Here is a 25,938-nt window from a genome sequence, read left to right as displayed (position 1 = left end):
AACAGGGACAAAGTCACTGCTGACTCCACCCACTAAAGAAGCAGTGAAAAAACCACAATATTTAGGATTGAGTACACATGTTAGGCAACTGAATAAATGCTGGACAACAGGTCTAGGAACCACTCCTTCTACTACAGAACTAGCATTTGAGAGTGTTTGGGACCACTCTCCCCTCGCACCAAAGTGGAGCAGAGTCATGGAAGCCACTCCCGTTTCGCCAACAGCTTCAAAATCCCTTCCTAATCTCTGCATGTGACTACAGAGCTCTGCTTGGCTGCTCCCTTGAAATCAAACCCTGTGAAATGATGACACTTGCAAGGAATAAAATACACATTATTTTCATGTCACCAAGTAATCTTTCCTTCACGTGCACATAAGCTCCAAATGGCCAAAATCTAAAATTCTCAATATTTCACTCAGGTTTGTACATAAAGTAGGGAAAAAACCCCAAACAGCAAAGCATTTGTGAAAAGGCAAGAATAGAGGGAAGAATTAATGTTCTTAACACCCTGATTAGAAGACTCTGGATGAAAAAGGATTTTTTTCGTGTCTGCTAGAGAGTATGGATGAACTAGAGAAAAAAAAAAATTATGGACATTCTAATCTAAGGCTACTTTTACTATTCTCAGGACAGCAAAATTCAGGAATATATGTATTTCTTCTGAATCTGATTAAAGCTGGTTTCTCCATTGTCATAACTTGGCCTCAGTCTGCAAAAGCACAATCCATCAATTTAAAACTTATCTTGCAAAAGAAGCTGAAGTAAAAATTAAAGCACAACTTTTCTAAAAGCTTAATAAAATGTTCGTGAAATGTGATAAATTATGAGTTCTGAAGAAGCCTTATGCACAAGAATATTAATCAAGGTACTACAAGGTATTAATATAGAACTTCCCAAATTATCTTCGATGCTAGTAATATTGAAAAAGACCAGGGAACAGAGTGGTCTACTGGGAGTTGTTTTCATGAGCTGAGAAATCTTCATGTAATTAAGAGTTGAATTCTCACTTTACATAGAAAATCAATTGTTTTTCACATCTTTATTTTCTAGTCTTATCCCACCTCTAAGATAGTCTAAAAAGACAGGTCTTGAGAGACTATCTCTTCTCTTATTTACTCTCTGGCAATTTTGCTTCCTCAAAAAGCCAAAACAGTACAGTGTTCATTTACCACTAGATCATCTTTTCATCATCTACCAAGCAGTAGAGCATTTGTAAAGAGGTGAGTTAAACCTGCTGGAACAAATTCAGTAGATGTATTGAGGTGTAATATGCACATAGAATCACTAGTAAATCTGTGTGGGATAAATACAATTTGGCATTTATCAGAAGGAAAATGTTTTTCAGGGAATCTGGGTGTAGGAAAGTAGTTTGATTTAGATTACCAAAGTTTGGCTTCTGGCTGTGCTTTTTCATTTTCTCTACTATAAACGTGTCAGCTGTTAAAATATTTTGAAACTAAAATTACATGCAACACAAGCCATGAGCTTTAGCACTGTTGATTTTTTTTTATGCCTTCATATCAAACAGACATGAATCACATATCAATGATTAGTAGTGCATGCAAACCACCTTTTTTAAGAAGGTTGAGGATAACACCCAAGAGATTAAAACACAGTGCAAGAATATAATCAGCTCCTTAAGGATCTTTTCTGTTGGGTAGATGAGATAATTCATTCTCAAAATATTCAGGATTTTTAAATGGAAACATTTGTTTAATTGGATGTTCTACATGAAAAAAATAGGAAGGAGGCAACTTACAGAAAACTTCTGTTTAACATAAATACATATTGTGTTTGCTCTTCTAAGCCTTACATAAGGTGAGAGTGCAGAAAAGCCCCTCAAAGACAGTGTGAAACTTCAGATATGACAGTTATTGCTGTAGTATTGAAGGACATCTTCATGTTGCAGTGAGCCAATTTCTCATTAGTGTCGTGTGCATAAACCAAGTTCTTGTGTCCATTGTTGTAAAAGCTTTAGACATCAGCTGTGACAGTTATGAAAAGCAGCAAGGATCTGGTATATATTTGCCATACATTTACCTCAGCATACACAGATGCTCACACATGTATTGCTGCCTAGATTTTTTTCAAAGGAGGAAGAATATCCCTCTAAATTTGAATTCATAACCATTTTTGGCCATATCCACTGGAGCTTGGAATAGCTTTTGGCAGCAGAAGCAGTATTGTTTCTTTTTGTATGGCTATATTCAATACACCATGCGTATTTTCTGTGGCACAAACCTCTTTGCCTTTACAAACCTCTTATGTCACCTTTGAGAGGGAGCAGTAAAAGGAAATAAGTGTGGGCAACACATTTTAGGTGTTTTAATTGTAGGTACCATTATGGTGGGAAGCAAAAAAATAAAATAAACACCAACCAAAAAAAACCCAACAAAAAACCCCAACCAAAATAAAACACCAAGAAAAAATCCCCGATAAGCTTTGCCGATGGCTTCAATCTTGCTGCAGTTCAGCTCACAAGAGAGGTTCTCAGGAACTGGTTGGATGCCTGTGGACAAACCCACCACCAAATTTCCATGGTCAAGTACTCCACTAGCAGTGGCAAAGACTACATTGCTGTAAAGCCTCAGCTCCCAGAGCTGGCCAGGGTAGGCTGTTCTTCTGTATCGCCTTCTTTGACACAGCAACACAAAAAACCTTTTACTTTTAGCACAGGTCATGTCTGTAGTAAACAACTGTGTTTAAAAAAGCTGTTCTGCCACTGCTATGGCATCAAAGGCTCTTTAATATAGGCAGCAGTACTCTCTAGTACTGTCTTTTCTGATTACTGCTATAAGTACTGTTTTTGGATGGAAGCTGTATCTCAGTGTGCCTTTTAGATCTCTCTGTTTTCACTTGAAGGTTAATTCAAAGTGAGCATTATTCTTGTGAAAGTGTGAGAGGAACAGCTCTAGGAAGCAAATTCCTTTTCTAAAAATTTTTTATGTGTTGTGGACAGTGATGTCATGTAATCTAGGGTGTTTTGTCCAAGTGTCTTAACTCCACTTCCCATTTGTTAAAGGTTTTATATATTATTCATTCGCTTCCCTAAAAAGTTTGATGTTAATTAAAAATCTGGTTTCATTTTAACAAGTGGTCATTGGCCCATTTACCATGACCTACCACTGACTATTTATGGAGTGCACGGTAAATAATTGGCCAGTAAGGAGTTTTTAAAGATTAATTTTAAAAATAAAGCAAAAAATATTTTAGAAATTTTCTTCCAATCAGTACTGCAGAACTTGTCATAACTAGAAATCTCTGAGTACACACTGCATGAAACTAAAGCTCTCTAGACTGGTCCTTAGAAGCATGTAGATGATTTTGGTGAAGCAGTAGTGTGTGAGTACAAGCTGCTTATAAATACAAATACTTTCATGACCATTTTAGGTAGCTCAGCTCCAAGCATAATTTGATGTGCAACAGTCTCTTGGTTTGCAGTCTAGACAACACTGCCTTGAAAATTTATTGCTGAACACTGTCACAAAAATGTGCCAAAGTAAAATTTGCATAAAGGTTATACTGTATTGGCCTGGCAATCATCCCATCCTGTTCTGAACTTGTTTTAAATACTTTTCACATTGTTTGAAATACATCATACTTCAGTCCAAACATAAAGGAAGTCTGTCGGAAAGCATTCTTTAGCTTCCCAGATGGAGATAATATTTATGATACATATTTTTGTGAAAGTAATAGAGAAAATTTGTGGTCATGTTACCACAATAATAGGAGTGCTTTATGACCACTTTCTACTAATTACCACAGAAAATACATATAATTTTAAAAAATGTAAATCCAACTCTTTCAATCATCTATATTTTTGAACCACATTTTCATTATTAAATGGTAAATTTAGAAAGCAAGTTTTCACTGCAGAAAAGAGAAACAAATATTCATGACAGCCAAGAAGGTTTCATTTTTTTTCAAAGAAATCCTACTATTTGTTTTGCTTCACTTGCATCTCTTGCCAGATTCTTCCCAATCCCTTCAAAACCATGACCATTTAATAGCAATGTGCAAATGCAGCAAATTCCTTGTGGTGAAGCAACTGTGGATTGCAGTAATAATTGCCCACTGTACTAATACTACAGACTGTAGCTCTGAGTTGTGGGTAGGAGTTAACCTTTCAAAAAACTGTTTTGGCTTAAGATCTCTCACCAATTTTTGATGGTGCTCACATTCACATTATGAATTTGGATAAACAGATCCATGCTCTTCTCTAAAACCTTTAGAAAGTTTGAGAATCTTTAAAAAAACCTATACAAAGTTTGAAAATTACAAGAGATGTAGAAATGGAACAAAAACAAATCCACATTCCACACCTGATAAAATAGATTTCCACTGCTTGAAAGATCATATTTTAAAAGAGATAATCACATTTCCAATATTTGCACTTGCCATTGTCCTTTACAAGACTAAGAAAAATGATGTCCTAGATGCCAAGATTATATTATCTATCTCTGTATATGAAAATGAAGCTACTCTGGCCTAAGTGCAGGTCTGAATTGTACAGGAAATATTGTTAGAGAACCATATGATTTGAAGGGAATTTTACTATGATATTACCTCTAGTTACTAACTAGCTTCTGTTGTCTCTAAATTTACAAAGTCTTATAACACCCAAGTTCAGCAAGGTGCTTAAGCACACTCTAAGAACACAGTAGTTCCACTGACATCCATTAATTCTTTTTCAATGTCTAGATCTAAGCAGCTGGGAGTTGGTCTTCCAAGACCATAATGAAGCACAGAAACTTTGGTCTTCCAACAACCATCCAAATAACACTCATGACTGTCCACACTTTCAGAATTTCTAAAGATCATCATTATTTTAGAGGACAGTTTTCTTCCCTGGTTGCTGGATTCCTCCACTAGAATATTTGTAAAATAACTATCTTTAAAAATACTCAATGGGAAAACAAACTGTGAGAAGTGACTGCATTTAGTTATCATATTTTGCAAACGAATAATTAAAGATCATTGACTTGGAAAATCACCAACATTTAAAGCTCTCATCTTACTCTGACTGACACGTTTACAGACTGCATCTCAGAAAAAGGTAAATTTAATTCCCAGTTGCAAAATCAGAATACAACAAAATGCATATTTCCATTTTTAATTTATACTTCCTGCACATTTCTATTGTTTTTTTATTGCTTTTGTCTTCTATGCTTTTTTTCCTATGTTGATCTGAGTTATTGTTGCTGTGCAACCCTAACAAACCTACATCCCACTGCTTATGTAGCAATACAGTACAGGTTGGATCCCTATGAAACCACCTTCTATAAAACAGAAATAACAAAACCAGTGTAAGAATCTTTAAAAGTAATTTAAAAAAAAGGAAAAAAACTGAATCATTAAATTATCACAATTCAAAAAAGACAGAATTGAGGTAAAGGGAGATTAAGACTTTGGAGAGACATACTGGTGATAGGGCTGGAAACTCTGGTGTACAAACAGCAATAAAATAAGAAAAATACCTACAATGTTTGATATTATTGCTCACAAGAAGATCATATTACTTTTAAGTGCTCAGATGAAAAGGATCACGCAATGAGAACAGATGGCACGTAAAAGAGTTGCAAAGAAACAATTTCAGTAAAACAGGTACCTCTTATGGTTTTTTTGTGAAGTTTTCCTACTGCCTCTCCCATGTACCTTAGTATGAGCCAGCAAGCAAAGCTCCCTAAGCTTCCAGTGAAATTAGTTTATGGTGATACAAATAGAAGCTCCTGGAAGAGCCTAACTTCCTGACTTGCCCCAAAATCACAGCCCTAGCATTGTGAAACAAAATGTAATTCTGATCGTAATGGAAGAGTCAACCTTCACATCTCATGGACATGCACAATAATCAAGAGGCAAATAAGGATGGAAACATCTGAATTCAAGTAAGTAATTTTCTTTGCTTTCTCACATTAGTATAATTGTTGAAATAAAGAAATAAAATTTATTGCAACAAAACAGGAAATGTAAAACCATGTTTTAAAAGCTTACAGCTTTCCTGTGGGTAAAAGGCACTGTTCCAAAGACATGCATCATTCAGGTAACCTTCTACCCAGGTCTCCTCTGACATTTCTGCCAGTCTCCTGTTAATCTTACTCTTTAATTAATTTTCCTCTTATTGACACTGGCAGCTGTTGTTATGCTGACATTGGTTGTGTCCTTAAGTATCCCTTGCAAATCACACAGTATTTGATCTAGAAAACTGGATTAAAGTAGCAGCAATTATAATGAGCATTAGGAATAGCCCTGACTCTTATATTCTCTGGCCTTGCAAGAATGACTTTGAGATTACATTATCTATTTGAAACTGAAAGCTTCTAAGCAGACCGCCGTGAGGAACTACATTGTCCTACAGGAGAGAAATGAACAGTCACCATTGTTTCTGTTGCTGTTTTCCTCCTATTTATGTTGAATGATCTTTAGGAATAAAATTTTAGAGGAGAGGATGGTGGAAGAACAATGAAATATATAAAACAAGCCAAGATTTGTTTTGTAAGTGGAGTTTGTAAACATTTCACATTTTTTAAACTCCATGGATTTTTATTCAAACTATTTAGAGCCAGACTTTACAATGTTGATTTTCCACTTCTTTACTGATCCATCATTTAAAAGAGCTTCTGAGCCTTATTTTAAAAATTGCATTTACAAAACGCTGATTATCACTGGCTGCAACAGCACAGCTGTAATTGTGCTTGGGAGGTGAGTGGGGAGAATTTACTGGGACACTATATGCCTCAACCCAACTTTTTATACTGGTGCTGAATAAAGTAGTTCTTTTTTGTGTTGAAAAAGAACTTAAACTAATTTTTTAGAGTTCTGCTGCATTTGTGAACCTTCTCAATATGCCCCAGCAAGGATTTTCCTGTCTTTGCGTAAGCTTGATGAGATGAGCAGCTTGGAGAAAACATAAATGGAGCACACACAAAAGTTCGACAGATTCTGTACGAGATAATGGCCATTTTTTTACATTTACAAATCAGTGCATAATATTTAAATAGTCTCCTTTGTGGGTATTCTCTTAATAGTTGGTGCTCTTCTAGTTTTATATAAAACTGTTTGCTAAAAGCTCTGTTGCTTTTTACATATGAAAATACATGTGAGCTGTTTTGATACCCCAAGCACTACAGTTTGCTCTTTAGTTCCAAATGTTATTTCATGTACAATTCTGCAAAATAACTATTTTAACATCTAAATTTATTTAACCTAGGAAAGCATACAGAAGGGTCTAGCTGGTTTAGCCACATACAGTTAATCCGTTTATGTTTCTGCTACTTGGAACCATTAATAATGATAAATTTCATGATGTGGATGAACTGAATAGATTATCAAATCAGGAACAATAGGAAAGCTTGATTATTTTGTTTATTTTAATTGGACCTAATATCATTAACTTCTCACAATTAAATTCAGGTCCTTCCTATTTCCGAGCCTTAGGAAGTCTTTCTGAGAAAGTGAAGGCAAAGAGGGTGCTGTGCTTTGAACATTTGAACCCTGTTGACTTGAGGGAGCAAAGAATGCTGCAACAGCTGGATGTGTTTGCAAAAAGCATCTTCAGTGTCAGTACATCCATCATGACTAAAGCAATTTACTGCAATGGAGTTAGTGCTGGTCAAAGATGCTAAACTTTAAGCCCTTAAGCCCTCAAACCTGCATCCGTCTGCAGGGCAAGCATATCAGATCCACACCGTCTCTCACCTCAGCTCTGGTTTGAAGACAGCTGATCTAAAGATAAGAGGGAAGGTCATGCTCTATTGCCACAATTAAAAACAGTTTAAAATATGTTAACGAGGAACAGATTTGAAAAAGAATTTAGTATCAACAAGTTCCTAAGTTTTAACTGTCATGAAAATGTCTGAAGATCAGCACCTTTCCATAATCACCTAAGGTGCTACCTGAAGATTTGGGTGCCCAAATACCTTTAGCAATTCATTTCCATGTGCCTTTTCCCATATTTTGACCTTTATGGGCACATGATTGTGTGCAACTATAATTGACACTGAGCATTAATCAGACAGTGGTGTGTTTTAGGCCTTAACTGCACTGCTTGAACTGCTGACCTTGAGAGAAAAGGTTTTATATGCCATTCCCAATCCTTTAAGTTTTCCTGCCACTGCAAAGCAAATACTTGGCTTTTATGGATGGATTCAGTTTCAAGTCTGCAGTTTTTTTAATGCTTTCTTAAAATTCCAAAAGTGGCTTTCAGGGGAAATTTGTAAACATAGGCATATTCTTTATTACACACTACTACCAACACAGACAGGCTTTTGTAAAATAGTACATGCTTAGATATAAGTGAGAAAATCCCTTATGAAGGAATGTTGCTTGTAGAAGTGTTCTGTGAGCTTAGAGATAAATAATACCACAAACAATAGCAGATAATATCTCTTCGCTTTTGCCATTCATGTTACAGTGTTTGGCAAAGATTTCTTTAACCAAAGTACAATGAGGACTCCTTGAGATTTACAGACTCCATCCCCTTTTATATTACACACAATTTTGCAGTTGTTGCAGCTCAAAATTCCTTGAAGAAACTCTTTGTTTTGCTCCTTTTTATGCTCATCTCCTTCCTTAGTTCTTCTCACTATTGTCTCTGTGGAATTTTTATAATTTGTCCTTTAAAATATTTAATGGCACAAACACAAATCATACACACATTCTTAAATATTATTCTCATGACTGTACATTTAAAAGCTGAGTATGTGACCTCAAAACAAGATCCATGGAAACTAGCATCAAATCAGAGCTATTAAAAACAATAGCATGCTTCATCTTGCTGATGACATGAAATATACACATCAATATCAACAGATATACTTTAAAAGAAAATTTGATGCCAAAGTAAAGCAGCTGAGAAATTATTATCAGAGTCAATTAGTTCTCAACTACAATGCCAATTTGGTTTTCTTTTTTTTAAACTTGAACCATTTTCACTAGCATTTCTGGTACTGGTAGTCATATTTTTGTTTCTTGTTTGTAACTCTGAGATATTCTTACTGCGAGATATTTGAACAGTTACTGCATTAACTGTGATTGCATAAACTACCAAAAGAAGACTGGCTTGGAGGGGTTCTGAAACCTTTGGCAAAACTTGCTTACATCTTCTCACCATGTTAACCTAATATTACTGTTACCAAATGATCTAGACAAGGAAGCAACAGCCAGCAGCTCAGGATGCTGTGTGGGCACAGAGTACTTCAGATATGTGAATTTGTTCTTCAGTGAAACAGCTACTGAGGCACTGCAGCTGACAATGAAACCCACACAATTAAAAGAAACCAGATGTAAAAAAAAAAAACCCCAGACAAAAGAAGCTGGATGATGTCAAACAAAAAAAGGCAGAGAGAAGTAAACAATTACAAACTGGCTATTAGCTAGAATAAGCAGCATAACTGGGAAAGCTAGACTTTAAGATAAATTCCATAGTGCTACAATCACCACATCTCCTTCCATTTAAGCCAAAGGGAGTTTTATTGCCAAGGAATCTCTCCATTAAAATTTTGTAATGATACCCTTCCTTGCTCGGTGAAGACAGTGAAACCCTCTGGTTGCTTTAAAATTACAAAATATTGTTTCAGAGTCAGCAATACTTGTTTTTGCAAGAACATATGCTCATGGGGCTGAGCTAAAGACCAAAGAACTACTATAAAAAATATTTCCACTCCTTTTTTTGTCTTTTAAAATCTTGTTGCACTTTTCCCTTGTACTGTCTTTTTCAATAAGGCTTCTAAACCCTTGGACACACACTAAGTTTTCCTAAGATGAATCAAATAATGATAGAAGCAGAAAGAAGAAAAGAAGACATATACTCATTTATCCTTGAGCAGCATATATTAAATATATAAAATAGTATATATAAAGTGAATATAAGGTACCATCAAAATTCAAAGGTCGGCCATTTTCAGACCTTAAAAAAAAGCTCCTAAAATTTAGTTGTTGTATAGATATATTTGTCCTGAAACTGTTTGAACCTGATAAATTAATGAAACAATCACTTTTTATCTCCAGTTAGTTAGGCACAGTATCACCATCATCAGAAACTGGGGGAAGATATTTGAGAAACACTCAGCAGTCTAGAAGCATCCTACCTTTCTTTTGCGCAGTTTCACTTGATTGTCTGAATGTTCGTGTGTGGTCAAATGATTCCTTACATGTAAACACTGAATGTCTTCTGCTGAACTGACATTCGAAAGGCATTTGTTTTCAGGGGCCACTTGAGGTTCTGTGACACCACTTTTATCCAGACCATTTTCCACTGCTGGGATGCAAGAGCAAGGAGGAGATTGCATAAGGCCGTTGCTGGGCTGCACTGCTGAGCAGAGCTGTCCATCACTACTGGTGTATGATTCAGAAGAAATCCCACTCTCTACCACATTGCACTCAGACTTTCCAAGCCCGTCTTTGAAAGCATCAGATTTCCGGCGCTGTTGTGCAATTACAGCAGTATGAAGCAGCTGCTTCCCAGACATAATAACTTCTTTCACATTTGTAGAATTGATACAATTTTCCTTCTCTACATCTACTACTTCATTTAAGACTTCATAATTACAAAGCTCCAGGCTTTGGCCAATACTGCCACAAACATCTTCTTTCCTCTCCTCTTTAGGTTCCTCACTTATATCTCCACTGATTCCAGATGATTCAGCTGCCTTGTTACCCTCTGTTATTGGTACCATCTGTGTTAAGGAGCCTGCTCCATTTAAGCTGTGCCCTTCATCTTTGGGTTCACTTCCTACAGCAGTGATGTGGTAATTAACACTATCCAGGCTGAGTGCACAATAGTCATCATTGTCATCAGACACATGGACTAGAGTTTCTGTGCTCGCCTCCAGAAAATGTTCCTCATCCTCGTGGTTGTCGTTTTCATCCACCTCCTTTGAAACATTTCCCAGCTGCTTTTCAGGGAAGCCAGTCACCTCTCCACTATAGCAGCACTCTGGAAACGAAGCACATTTTTCTTTCCGGTCCATGCTCAAAACCTCATCTTTTTCCATACTTGTCTGCAAGTTATCAGCTACAAGTCCGTGACGACATGCTGTATTATACTCCACAGGCTCCAAAGCCAATCCCATCCACTGGGTCACATGCTCTTCCCAGCTTTTCTTTCTGATTGCTAGAGACATGTCATAACAGTTCAGAAGCAGACTGCAATGTACCTTCCACAGAGGACCAGAGGAGAAGTCATGGCTGCTGTGCACTGCTCCTGAGGGAGAGAAGGTTTCATCATTTTAACATCTGCAAGAAATAAAAAAAGACTGTGTTATTGAATCAACTCCAAATAAAAAAAAAAAGGGAAGGAACAGTTTAAACAAAAGTGTAAAACAAGATAAGACTGTGGGACCAGAAGGACAGGAATTTAAAAGACTGTTTTGTTTAAAGTTTTAATACTTTTCATACAAAACTTGACGGCACTCATAATTCAGTATAACATTTTTTTTGATTACTTTCCAATATCAAGTAAACAAAAATGTTACAAACAGGCACATGGACAAGAAAGTAGCTCCAGAGCCAAAATTTTACAACAAGCTCCTCTTAACTGTGTCTCTCATAATAATTTCAATGGGTATAAATGACATTGTAACTTATAGTTGCTTTGTAACTTTATTTCTTCCTCATCCATGGATACCTGCGGAGTGCAGAATTCTGGCTGTTTACCAAAAGAGGTAGAGAACAATTGAGGGTTTTTCCAAATTTACCAAATGTATAAACTACTTATCTTCTGAGTATCTTTGGCCCATTCAGTAGCTCTTATTTTTATTGTTACTATTAATTTTCTTCAGGCCAAGTTGTAATTACAAGTGTTACATGAAACTGCAGAGTAAATCAGTTGTTGTGTAGTAATAAACAAAATAAATCATAGAATCATAGATAAGCTCGGGTTTGAAGGGACCTTTAAAGGTCATGCAGTCCTATACAACACTTGGAAAACCACTTTAAGTTTTTGGTGTATTTTCTCATTCAAATGCATTATAAAACCTGAACCCTGTACACCCTCCCTTGCTGAATATATTCATGATCCTCTGGTGTAAGGCATGGAGAAAACTTTTATTTGGAATGGGGCTCTCCAGAAGGGAAGACTGTGAGCCAGCGTGGTTGGCTGTAGCTTTGCTACTCACCTGGACTGCCTGGCTCTGCCAGAGGCCACTGTCCCTGCTTGGGGTTCTATGTGGGAATTTTCACTGACTGCTGCATTAGGCATTCTGTATGATGGCATTTGAGATAATACATTAATCTTATGTCATTGCATGTGTATGTTAGCACAAAGAAAATATATTAATTTATGAATCATAAAATAAAATTAACAAGTTCACTGTCAAAGAAGAAAACAAAACTTCTGTCTCATAAGATGTTAGAAGTTCAAGGAGCAGACACTTCTCCTTTTCACTCCCTACACAAGAACTGTCAGCACTTAGCATGGATCTGGTTATTGATTTCAGCAATAAAGAAGATTAAGTAGTGAGTCTGTTCTGGGTCATTTCAGTCCACTAAGGCAAATTCTGATTGCCCACCAGGTCACAAAGCTGCCTTGACAAATCACATGCCTGAAAGTATAAAAGTATTTATCTTGAAAGAAATGCAGAATTATGCCTGGGCAACTGAACCTCCATAAATTATGCCTTGACAAACTGACTTTCAGGATAGGCTTGTACGCAGTCCTAGATCTTTAACCTTCTTTTAGGAATGGCAAGCTTCATTTCACATTCACATTTTCCACCTCTGTGGAGACTCTGCTTAAAAAGAACATATATTCATAGAGTATATGAAATTCCATGTACAAGTCATTAGTGTGTGGGAGGCTGAGCAAAATGGAAAATAACACACAGAACCAGGCCAAAAAAACTATCTGCTTTCAGAGGCAAATTTTAGTAGTAAAAAGTTAATAAAATTTTATAATTCTCTCTTCTTTCCTGATCAAATATGAAATTAACCCTATATATTAAAATATAAAGTGAAATTGTTGTATAAATTTGCAGCACATTCTTATTCTGATTTCATCTTTATTTCTAAGTGCGTGGGTTCAAAATTACCAGAGTGAAAAATCAATAGTGAAAATACTTTCAACTTCTGCTGCACCTTTTCCTGATGGACACTAAAGCTTTTCAATTAAAATAATTTTACAGTCACCATAGTGTTTTGTTTTGAACTTTGAAAAGAGGCATGTTTACTAGAAAGGGCTCAATGATTTCTACTGTCCTCCACGAGCAATGTTTGGAGTTGCACATGGATACAACTCATTTGCAGATTCCCTTTCTTCCCCTACTAGAACACTACCTTAATCTACTTCAGAGAAAATTAAACACGGTTGCTACAGCCATATAGGGACATTTCTGACAACAGTCAATAAAGACAGTACAAGTTAAGGGTACAAAGCTAAAAAATGCAACTTCCTAATGATATACATACATCCACCTACCTAATTAATGCACAGAAGGCAGGCTCTCATTGAGTTGATGGGAGTGTGTTAATCTTGCTGCTGCTACATGGACTTACGGAAGTGGAAGAACAGATCTGTTACTGTTTTTCATTTTTTTGATGTGGTGAGTTATATTTCATGGGGTATGAAAACCAAATTTTACTTTAGGAACCTTTGTGTTTTACTTGCATTATCACTAGTTTTGACTGCCTCATAGACTGCAGAAAAATTATTAAACAGAGAAATATAAAATACTTAGCTTGAAATACAAGACAAATAAATATACCACATGGGCACTTTTACTGTTCTCTAACAAATGAGTGTGTATTAGCACTCAATATGAAAATCTACAGTACATATGTCACCTCCCCAGGCAGCTTCACCAGCAGCTCCTGAAATCCCTTCATTCCCATGGTGCATGAAGGAGCTCAGAGCTTGGTGACAGCTTACTTTTCTTCTGCTCCCTCTCCACTCCTCAAAGACCATGTTAAACAATTCAGCTCAGAAATTATTTTCCTGCTCTAATTGCTTGACATTTAAGGGCTGACAAGAAAATTTATTTCTTTTCTACCTATTTGTTCAGGACAACTTATTTCCTTTCACTCATATGCAAGCACATAAGCTGTATCTTGGAGGGTTCACTGCTCCAGACCTCTGGAAAAGATTCTCTGCCAGAGAACCAAGTGCCACTGTGCAGAAGAAAGTATTCCTGCCTCGATCACTGCTTTTCTGCTATTGCTACTCATTTTTTTTCCCATGACATGCAGCATCTTTTACCATCTGAGAAATGCCCCTTCAAGTCCATTTGTACTTTTACCCAAGGGAAGAAGCATCCCCCTTTCTTACTATTCTTTCCATGCCACAACTAGAAACCTTTATATCTGATTTCTGCAGAATTTAAGACTGTCAGATGAACCATCATCAGTTTGTTGAAATGTTTTGCAGAGTGAAAACAACTTTTCTTCTGATCAAAACATCTATCAATATGATACAGTCCACTTAGCTGTTGCTATAATTCTGACTTATATTTTGCTTTACTTTTCAAGTGGTGTTTGGTATTGCTTAGTACTATTAACCTTCTGAAGAACAAAACAAATCTTTGTTTTGAAACAAAAATACAAAGGATAAAACTTCTGGGAAAAATTTCTTGATCCTGGGTTTGAATTAAGGAATATGGCCAACATTGACCCAATGAAGGTAATTCTTGACCTATAGAAAGTGAAACTGAGCAGTAGGCCATCAGAGTGCAGCAGAAGCCCAGTCAAGAACCCTCTATGATGCTTCATATTGTTTACAAAACTAGATGTTAATTTAGATGGATTTTTAATAATTTACTGCCTATCTCACTGTAAAGTAGAATATTAATGAAAAATAGGGCAAACCTTTAGGTTAGTTTATTTTTGGAAACTTTGTGTCTAGTCTCACAGAACGGGGTGACTTTACAACTGATAAAGTGGAAAATGATGAGCTGGTAGGTTTTCTATAATTAGACAGTCTAACATTTTTCCTCAATTAGAATTCCTGTGATTTTCTTTTTTCAGAAAAAACTCTTGAACTGCTTGCAGCAGGCTTTCAAAATACAGACAGAGAATTTCTTTTTCCTCATGAAATTCCATTCAGATTTGTCTGTGCAACACATTTTTCAAGATTTGTTTTACCTTCTCTTGCTTCCCTCCTCAAGGAAAAATGACACTTTACAAGAACTATCCTTACACAAACCCAGTACTAGGACTGACACCTGTGAAAGCTGCGTCAGGAAGAAATGAGTCTTGGAGCTAGGGGGAGAATGGAAAGGGAAGGAAAGGCACTTAAATGTGGAACTGTGGCCGTGCAGACCTGTCAGAGCAGCTTCCCTTCTGGGGCTTAGGACAGAGCACACAAACATCCCAGTTACAAGAATACAAGGGCAGAAGCACACAACCAGGGCTCTCTGGTCCTACATCTTGCCCCTCAGACTTCCAGAACAAGGGAGTGGAGCCCTGTTTTTCCCAGAGTGGAAGAAAGAGATAAGAAGAGAAACATGGGGCCATGCAGCAATAGCAGCAACCACACAAGCCCAGGCAGTAAACCCCAAGCCATGAGGAGCGAAGGACTATGGCAAAGAAGGCCTAAGTAAGACACTGCTGTGCAGAACACTTCATGGCATCTCTGTATGGCCAAAGCAAGCACTGCCACTGACCCAGGTGTGACATCTCTGTTGCCTGCACCAATTCCTCCATTTTGACAATTCATTGTCCATATTCAACAGCCATCTTGCAATAAATAGAAAACCTTTGGAAGGAAGGAAGGAAGTTGCAGAGAACACGGAACAGCTCACAAAGGCTGTGGCAGGAAAGTTTCTGAGAGGGCACCCCAGGCAGTACAGCCCCACCATCATGCCAGTGGAATTTAAGTTTTGCTAATGTTTTACATGGGATGCAAATTTTTCTTAAAAAAAAAAAAGAAAAAGGCAAAGCATCAAAAACAAAGATGAAAGACTGTTTCATTACATTTTTTGCATAGCAGGAGTATGTGAGCAATGGAGATCAAGCAGAAATATTTATTTTGTTATCATTATTTTATCTTCATTAGTCTGTGACCCCAGTCAGCAAACTTTGTTTAAGGAAGTCTAAGTGAACAGGGTCTGTTTCCTATAAACTCATCTCACATCTCCTGGTCTGGCTTGGATACAGCTCTTTCAGTAACTCCATACCAATCTCTGACACAGAATGTTGTTTACAAATAATTTGAGATAAAACATAAGCCTCTAGGTCTTCACTCAGCTATTTATTTTAAAAGATCTCCTGCTTTTAAAAAGCAATCCTTCATTTCTTATTTCCTGGACATAGACCACCTTTTGGATTTCACTGAAGTGGAGGCTTACCTTGTCTGCAGTTTCTATGTAAGCAACATTTGCAGTGCAGGGTTTTGGACCATGCTAAACCCTGCTGTCATAGAGTAGAAATATAAGCATTGTTTTTTGTGGAGTATTAATCTAGTCAATACCAGATGCAGGTTTTTTGATTTCTTTAATATTTGAAATCAAATGCTAAAAATATTTACAACTTTATTCTAAAAATTAGAAATAGTATAGTACTCATAAGACAAGTACGTCTTCAGAAATAATAAAACAATTTAAATGTTTTCTATAACTTTTAATGGTCAGGTTTGCATGTATATGCATGTGTTGTACCTATAAATGTGAACACAGACTATTAATATAGGTGTTGCTGATTTTTGTACAGATAAACACAAATACATCCCAATATTGTCCTTTCACAGGATACTTGTCCTTTTCTTTGATGAGATCTTACTGTTGGTTTCCAGCAATGAATCAGTGGACAGAAATAGACACAAGCAGTACTAAGTCCAACATACAAACATTCCTTCCAGCACACCCTACCGCACAGGATTTTAAAATTGCTGCCCAGCTATAGATCAAAGAGCACACAACTGCTAACACCTCCCTGATAAGTCTGAGGAACCGACTCCTCTTCAAGCCTCTGTTAGGAGAGATTCCAAGAACATAAAGTGATTGGGAACCAAATATTAGAATTGCATAACAATACTCAAATGAAATATTACTGAACTTGTAACTCTAAAAGGTGTCCAAATAACCCTCTTTTCTCTAAGGAACGAAAGGGGATTCACATGTAGAGAGGGCAAATCTGGGGAACTGCAAAAGGGACATTCTTCCAAGCTAATGGCAAATGCTTCTGGGGTCAGAGATGAGCTTTACTTGAGAGAGAGAGCGAAAAGGGATCCTGAGCAGGGGCTGGAGTAGGGGTACAGGGGAAGTACTGCCTCTCTGGATAAGAGACTTTTTCCAATCCTCCTCTCTCTGATCATTAAAAGGAAGACAAAGCAGAGGAATTTCTGGCCCTCAAACCCCCATCTCCCCCCATCTCCCTAGGCCTCATGAGTGGTGTCTCCACAGAGTGAGAAGGTGGCAGAAATGGGGAAGCTCTCTGCACACTTAGCCTTGGGTTACTGTGAGCAATGATTGGATGAAACAAAAGCTGGTTTAAAGTCAAATTAAAAAAAAATACAACTTGGTTGTGAGTTACATACATGCAAACCTGATTTCCATATACAGTTAATTGGCTAAAAAATCTAATTAATAACGAAAATATAAATTAACAAAAACCAGAAACTAAATATGAAACCAGAAGTGAGAATATGTGACTGATTTTTTTTTAATATAAAGAGAGAGATTATTAATAGTTTTGTGAAGGCAGGTATTAAAAACTGTGTTTTTTAGATTATTCAGAACAAGAAAAGAAGTAAAATGATAAAATTTGCTGTCACCAAATTGAAATGGAGAACTAGGAGATTAAACTGCATATGAAACTCTCTGTACTAAATAAAATGGCATCCAGTGATTAAAAAATACTTCTAATTATAAATTAATATTAAAAGTCTCTGTTATATCATCTACCAATCCAGAAAACAAACTCAAAACTAAGTCACTATGGCTGTTAATCTGGAATTGAATTTTAAGCTCAGTGATACTTAAAAGATATGTAGCACAATAGGTGAAGGAGAGGCTGAGCATACAGTGGCATCATAAAAAATATTTTCTAAATTCTTGTTATGCAATGAACAGAAAACTGCATGTAATAGTGGCAATTCCATCTCAAAACCAGAAATAGAATAGGAACACATACAGCAAAAAACAACAGAAAGGATTAAAAAGTATGGTATAGCTTCTGTCTGAAGGGCCATGAAATACACGAGAGTTTCCTGTCTGGGAAAGAGAGAATTTAGAACCATATAAAAATCAATACTATCATGAAGAAGGAGAACATTTATTCATTGTACCTTATGCAGCAGGAATTTGCAGAAGTGCAAAGTAGAAATAGAAAGCAGAAATATTAAAATACACCAAAGAATATTTTCTTTGCTTGTCCATGTAAGTAAATAGAAGATAAAATATATAATAAATATACATCATACTGCAAAACATTTCATTTTTTTCTGTTTGTTTTTTGTTTGTTATTTCTGATATAAGAAATACAACACAAGAAATTAATCAAGCCATGTACCTGAAATAGTTTTTCTGACTTGATAAGGATTTCCCCATTCCTTCAGGTATTAATTTCATTATACCTTTAACAAACTATTTTCTTTTCTTCTTCACAGATTCTGACATATGTCATATATATCCTTATTACAGTTTATTGTCGCTGGAAAATGTCTAACACACTTAAGTTTGTAAACATCCTTCTTTTGGAAGATATTTAACATGTTACAAAAACTGATACTGTCCAGCGGCATTATAAGACCTCAATACATTAGACACCACAAAATGTAAAGTCAAGTTGGCAAGTTACTCATTCAGAGACTTCAAAAGTCTTGCTTGTTTTGTGAAAATATTATTGGCTCCTAAGATATGAGCCCAAACTTTGTCAATATGCCTTAATGTATGGCTTTAAAACATAAAACAACATGGAGTTCTTTTATTTTCTCTTCCTCAAAAAGCAGCTGCATTACCAGTGCTCATCATCATACAATGAAGAGCTTTTACTTGTAGCCAACATGTGATTACAGTGGGTTTTAGCTTGGTTGTATTTGTATTTGGTTCATTTCCAGTGCTGAGCCTCAGATTAGCCAAAGCTCTTCCTCAAGGATGAGAAAGGGGAAATGACTGGATCCAAACTGATCCACTGTTATCCAGGCTTACTAAAGATCTATATAGTTTGCGCCCAATTTAATTATCAAATAAAAACCAATTAAACACTGCATTTAAAATATCCAACTTTATGTTTCTATCCTATTTTGAATAGCCAACAGTGAAATATTATTTTCTCAAGTATTTATAGCACAATGGTACCACTTTACTGTAATTTTGTTAGTGGCAGGTTAGTAATAATCAGAATTAAAGTCTTTTTAGCAGTTATGAACATCCATCCCCTTTACCACAGTATCATTCCAAAGTGAAAACAGCCATAAAATTTATTACTGCCCACTAAAAAGTAAAAAAGTTTTAAGCAAAAGTAAAAAGGTTTTAAGCGTAGACTTTTTAAGAAGAAAATTAGACCCATCTAGCAATTTGGATCTGTGAGTCTGCTGGTCTTCAAAATTTAGTAGTGTGAAGGTTATTATAGATACTATCCTGATTCTATAATTAAAATTTCTTGTTTCTTTGTAATAAAAGTAATCTAAGGTGTAAAGGTTTAAAGTCTTCTTTTTCCATAGGAAGTTTATGTGGAAAATTCATCGCTCTGCTAATCCTCCCCCCCCAAATCATTTGGGCTCTCTATGCCCAGAAAATAGAAAAGATAATATAATTTATAGATTTCTTACACCTCACTCCCTGGTTGAATTGGAAGCATCCTGAAAAGACATCAAATGAGAAAAGTTCATCCCATGGGACATGGCAACCCAGAAAACTGTGGCTCTTATTTTTGGTCCTGAATTAAGGAAATGTTTTTCCACAAATATGTTCCCCCTTCCCCCAAATAGAGGACATTTCATTTTCTTGCCCACTCAAGTGAAAAATGAATAATTTAGCTACAGGAGGTCTTTTTGAAAACAATATAAATTAATCAGATTGTATTCCTGTTGCCTTTTAGATTTAAGGTTCTAATATGTTGTTTTTATTTAAAAAAATGTTGCTGGTGCTCATTACAGCCATGAGCTATGAAACCTCTGTAGTATGAGGCACTACGGACAATGACTTTTGGCAACCAGCCTCCTTACTGAATAGTAGGGGTCCTGTTTTCATTCCTAGTGTAGACACTAAAAAATATTTTTGGCATTATTTTGCCTATACTTTGTACTTAAAGAGCTGAAAATTATTTTCTCCCATTGAGAAAGACAAATATTTTATCAGGGAGAGTCTACAGAGAATGACTACTGAAGAGACTGTGCTTTTTGGTGGGAATGGGCCATCAGAAGAATCATTCAGAATCCCATTTTTTTGCACCTGTGAAAAAGTACTGAGAGCAAACTGAGCAAGTATTTATGGAATGTAGCTGAAGATGTGAAAAGCAAAAATTATTCAAAATGGCAGCTGTATACCACTATTTCTTTGAAACTAGAGAGAGAAATAACATATAATGTACACTGAGTGCTTTGTAAATGCACTTGAGGGCCTAATTAAATCCACTTCCTCCAAGGAAGGGAAAGTAAAAATTTAATTTATCCTCCAGATTGGTGAAACTGGGAGGAAAAAGTCAGCATTCAAACCTAACTCTGAAATCAATTATTTTTCATTATAAGATTCCTATTTTGGAATTCAGGAAACCTGTTTGTCAAAGGACTTTTACAGAGTATGTTTTTCTCACCTCTATATCCCCTTTCTCTCTGACTTTCATAGGCATAGTGTGAATACATCTCCTACAGTCAAAAGACATTCTCCGCAGTATTTTCCAGAGTGCCTCAATTCCAAACTCATCAGCTGGTCTCCTGATTTTATAATGATATTCTTCTACTTAGCATCTGTAGCCTGCCTGGAAAGATATGCTCAGCCCTGGAAATTGCTGTTTCTGAGTACATAACTACAGGAAAAATAAAACAGATGACTTGTGAGCTTATATGGAGATTTTCCCTTGATTTTAAAACTGATTCAGATCTATTTCCTTTACTGCCTACCAATTCTCTCACAACATGCAAAAGCTTTTAAAAAATCTTAATATCCAGTATGGTATACCCAATTAAGCTGACAGTGACTCAATGTGTGGAAGTTGTTAGTGACATCTGCACATAGGTATTTGATGGTACTAGAGTGTAAAATTGTTTCTGTATATGGAATCCTCAAAACCCAGATTTTGCTGCGGAGGATACAACTCTTAGAAACTGTCCTTTCAGAAAAAGCTTCTCATTGTAGTCATTATTGAAAGCTACCAACTTTCTCTGATAAAACAGTCTTAACTGAAGATAAACAATTCAAGCCAAATGAAAAGGCATATCTCAATTCAGCTGCAGACAAAAAAATGTGTAATGAATTTAACAGTACAACTTCTAGTATGTTGAGCCTCTCAGGACTGCTAAGAATTGGACTGTTAAGTGCTCCAGACTGAAAAAGTGAATCCAAAGTAAGTTCTCCTCGCCCTTTACATGTCTGTGTCATTTACGAGAAAATTCATGAGCAGGTCAAAAAAGGTTGATATTTTGTGATAGTCTTAGCAAAGATGCTAGTAATACAGTACTAAGGTTATGAAAGCTCGTTAATAAGGTGCAGCTTTAATAATGTAACCCCAATTGCTTTGGCCTGGCATATTTGTCACTGGTTCCTCTTGCTCCTTCCATCTTCTCTTAGCTCCTTTAGCAGGACAACACATTGCCACAATCCTCCATTCTACTCCAGATTTTCCTCACTTCTTAGTCTAATGATATTTATTTCAAACTCACCACTGACTCCCTTTTATGCCAAAATTTTTTATCACGAGGTGAACTTTCCACAAGTACCACGATGTTCAGCTTGGAACATTTATTTGTTCTAGCACTAAAGACAATTTCTAGTGGTTTAATCCTATTGTGAAACTCTCACCAATAAGACCTATCTACCCAGAAACTCTACAGCTGATAAAGAGTGAGTAAGAGGGTGGGAGAGCCAATGGAAATTCAGAGGCAAGAAAATTAATTATAAAATTTCCTAAAGTTCAAGGGAATTTCATCTAAAGCTAATAGATTTTGACACAGGGTACAATGGAATAACCATCAGGAAGTATCACAAATCACTGTAAGAAAAAGAAGAGCCTAGATGAAAGTGAAGGATAGAAGTAAAGAGCACACAGTATGAGTGAAATTGGTTTTAATGATACACACAGCCTAAACAAACTCTGTATTTGGGATGTGACTGATGTAAAATACACCAAAGATAAAACTCTGGGCATTTCTTATCTCAACATAAGTGATTTTTCTCATTAAAGGGAAACAAGCAACTATGGAAATAATGGATTTGAAATTATCTACCAACAGACTATTCTTAAATAAATAATACCTGAAAGCATCAACAAATATCAATGGTGAAATATTAAACATAGTGAAATTCAATATCAGTAGTTATTAAAATGAAATAATCACATATGACATACATAGGATTGACATGTAAAAATTCTAGATAATTTTTGTTTGAGGTATAATTTATGCATATATACATGCATTTGTATACATGTATATATACATAAGCACACACACATATATTAAAAATACACCTGTGAATCCAGCCAGTCTTAAAGTCCTTACTAAGAATTCACAGTGATCATCCTCTTTGGATGACATATTTAAAGCCCTAGTGGACAAGGACCTGAGCAACCGGCTCTAGTTGAGCCCACTTTGAATAACATGTTGGATCAGAGACCTCCAGGGGCTCTCTCCAAATAGGAAAGAAATCAAGATCTGACACTTCTGGATATGCTATTTCAATTGCTCTGGCCCTTATGTTACACTGGTTTTGTCTTTTTGCTTTTTATTTTGTAAAAAGAACAGAAGACCAACAACCCACCCTGCTTTATTTGTTTCTCCAGACAAAAAAAAAAAAAAAGGAAAATGGAACCAGATGAATAAAAGAAAAGAGGAGAATACTGTAAAATATAGCTTCTTTTTGAGAAAAGAGGAAAACATTTGTAAATTCTCTTCCTCCTTCTGCTACTGCTGTCCTCAGGGAAGCTTTATAACAAAGAAGATACATTCCAGCAACAAAATTAATGTTAAGAACAACAGAAAACTATTATATAAAATGTGGCTTAATACTTCTAACAATCAAGAAAAATAAAATTAAGTAACTTTTGAGACTTAATGAAAAAGCCAAAAGGGGAATCCTTAGATTGCTCCATCACCTAAGGAACAACTTTTGAATTGATTTTTAGCCCAGCACTTTAAAAGAATTACTAAGCCTTGCCTATTTAAAAACTGCATAGACAGGTTGTTGTCTTTACTTTTAATTTTCTTTCAGGAGGGATTGCTTTGTGTTACAGAGGTGTTTGTAATTAGGCCTAAATATAAAAATTTTGTTCTGAGTATGGCATTTGACATGAAGGTCAACAGGTACAAGTTAAAAAGAAAATTAGTTTTCAGGCACATAAATTTATGTGAAGAAAAGCTATTTGAATAATTCCTATTACATGGATGTAACCATTTGAGTTAATTTTTCTCAAGGTTGCAGACATAAATTCATTACTTCCTTCAAGGGAGTCATTTGATCCAACTACTTGGGCTATTTTCTTGTTTCACACAAAGAACTTTAAGATTCCTGAAGGAATACAGCAAGGTCAAAAAACTCTAGATGCTCATTTTCCATGTTCATTGTTGCTATATATCTATAAAATAATTTTCAGAGGTTTTTTAGACTGTAACTTTTTTGTGAATCCTTTTTCTTGAACAAACATATCTTAAAAATCCAAACAAGGTAAGCATAACAGAGAAATCAGACTAAGTAGAACCAGAAGCTGAATAGTGATTTGTCTCCAGGACTTTCATTTAAACCTCCTAAATCAAAAATGCAGGCATTTATCAATGTTATATTTTCTTATGGTCTACAAGAAACTTCAGAGTTTAAAGAGAAAATACTTTCTGGGTTCTCTTCTGTTGTCCACCCTGTAGTTCAACTGCCTCAGGTGTCAAGTATTTGCATCTGCAAGTGAGGTCAGATGAGGTCATTATATGCTTTAAACCCAGAAGTGGTGCTGCAGAAGATAACTGCTTAAGAGGGAAAATTTTCTCCTGTTTAACTGGAGCACTCACTAATACTAAATACGTGCACTTATACTTGCAGCAGCAAGCATGGGAACACTGTGCAGTAAAAGCCACTAAAGCCAAATCCTTTGAGACATCAATGTTCCAGCAGAAATTTCACAAGGATGACAAAAAGACTCAGTCAAATTCCTCTCAACTTCCCAGTCCCACCACTTTCAGCTCACGGCTCTCCCAAACCAGAACACTGGAGTAGACTTGTCCATAAGGAAATATGAAATTGTGATATTAAAATTCACCCCAGAATATACTCAGGAACAATTTACTGCCTATTGGTTGTTTCCTGTCCAGTTAAGATGCATTCTCTTTACAACTCAGAGCCAATTCTGAACACCCTGAACAATTTTTTTCCTCCAAATGGCAGTAAAGTGTACAATTCTCAGTCTATAGCAGAGGAGATATTTGACCCCATTCTGGAATATCCTTATGTCTTTTCACACCACAAAGTCATTTCCTTCCACAACAATCATTTGGAAGAATACTAAAAGCAAAGTTAAAATATTATTGAAATAGATGAACAGATGACTTCCCTTTAGTTACCAATCTGAGAGAGAGAGAGAAAGAGAGAAAGAGAGAAAGGGAGAGAGAAGGCAACAATTTTCAGGAAGACAAAGAATACTATGTAGATTCACATAAAAAAATGCTTCTCATATCCAGAACAAATTAATAATTAAATCACATCTTTACATAAAATATAAATGCAGTCATATATCAGTGAAAGATACTATCCTGATTTTCTCCCTAAACTCTTTAACAGCAGATTCTTGTTATTTTTATTAGTTACATGTTTACTAGCTTAAGAAGAAAAAAAGAGTAAATCCATGCATCCTCCCAAAAATTATAGTCAGCTGACATTTACTGAATCTTACTTTACCTCTTCTAAATGCTAGCACAGCATACAGCAACTTCTGTATCTAATAAGGCATTACTAAAAATGCAATTTAGCTAAAGCCAACAAATAAACCTTGGAATTTCAGATTTAGAGTATACACCTTTAAGACTGTACTGCCACTTCTATTGCAAATTTCATCTAGGACTGAGAAAAGGCTAGAGACCTAGCCCAGCGAGGTATAACTGATCTATCTACCTAAAACACTCCTCATTATCATTACTGCTGCAGTGGAGAGAGGGGAAGGTGGGGAGAGAGAAAAAAAACATAGCCCTAAATGCCCTCCCTGTTGTTAAATGAGGTGAAAAAACCCAAATCACTCACACCTAACTTTCCAATTTAATGTACATTAAAAAATATGCAAGCAATACCATACAGCTTTATTTCTATAAGAATGCAAATAAAGTTCAGCATTTCAAGCATATTTTTAAAAGATGAAGAAAAACGTACAGAAATTTTTTTATAGGTCTGGCATATTTGATAAACAGAGTTGTCACAGTTTACAACTAAATGTATATTTTTAAAGATTATAAATTTTTTTACCTCTCTTTCTAGTGCTGAGATCCTGAACGCAGAACACTCCAGTGCTGGATACTGCTTGTTCCTTTCCTGAGGTTTTTCTTACCTTCTTTTATTTTTTTCCTTTTTTTTCTTTTTTTTTAAAAAAAAAAAACAAAAACAATTTTTTTTTTATAGTTAAAAGTACAGAGAGATTCCAAGACAGCCTTACCTAGATGAAGAGAATCAGGAATTCAGACATGACCTCCCTAAAATCTTTGGCCATTAAAAGAAAAAAAAGCCCAAACAACAAAACGAAGAAGCAAACAAACAAACAAAAGAGCCCAGTCCCAGCTAGCTCCTGCTAGCATAAAAGTTCAGATTTCGCTACTGAGATCATTGCTCTATTCTGAGCAGTTTTGCTCAATGTGTGATTCTAACAAAAACACCCTCTGCAGCTGG

General features: G+C 35.9%; 1 protein-coding gene across 1 annotated transcript in view; it reads right to left on the bottom strand.

Moving 5' to 3' along the window:
* Nucleotides 1-25,623, bottom strand: part of DLC1 (DLC1 Rho GTPase activating protein) — a 215,286-nt gene extending 189,663 nt beyond the window's left edge. The window contains exons 1-2 of the mRNA XM_077177496.1: nt 25,522-25,623; nt 10,087-11,233 (exon numbers count right to left, since the gene is read on the bottom strand). Of these exons, the coding sequence (XP_077033611.1) occupies nt 10,087-11,121 (1,035 nt within the window). The 5' untranslated portion in view covers nt 11,122-11,233; nt 25,522-25,623. The remainder of the gene's footprint in view (nt 1-10,086; nt 11,234-25,521) is intronic.
* Nucleotides 25,624-25,938: the final 315 nt, after the last annotated feature.

The sequence above is a fragment of the Agelaius phoeniceus genome, chromosome 4 (genome assembly GCF_051311805.1).
Source record: "Agelaius phoeniceus isolate bAgePho1 chromosome 4, bAgePho1.hap1, whole genome shotgun sequence".
NCBI classification, from domain to species: Eukaryota; Metazoa; Chordata; class Aves; order Passeriformes; family Icteridae; genus Agelaius; species Agelaius phoeniceus.
This window is presented reverse-complemented; position numbering and strand designations above follow the sequence as displayed.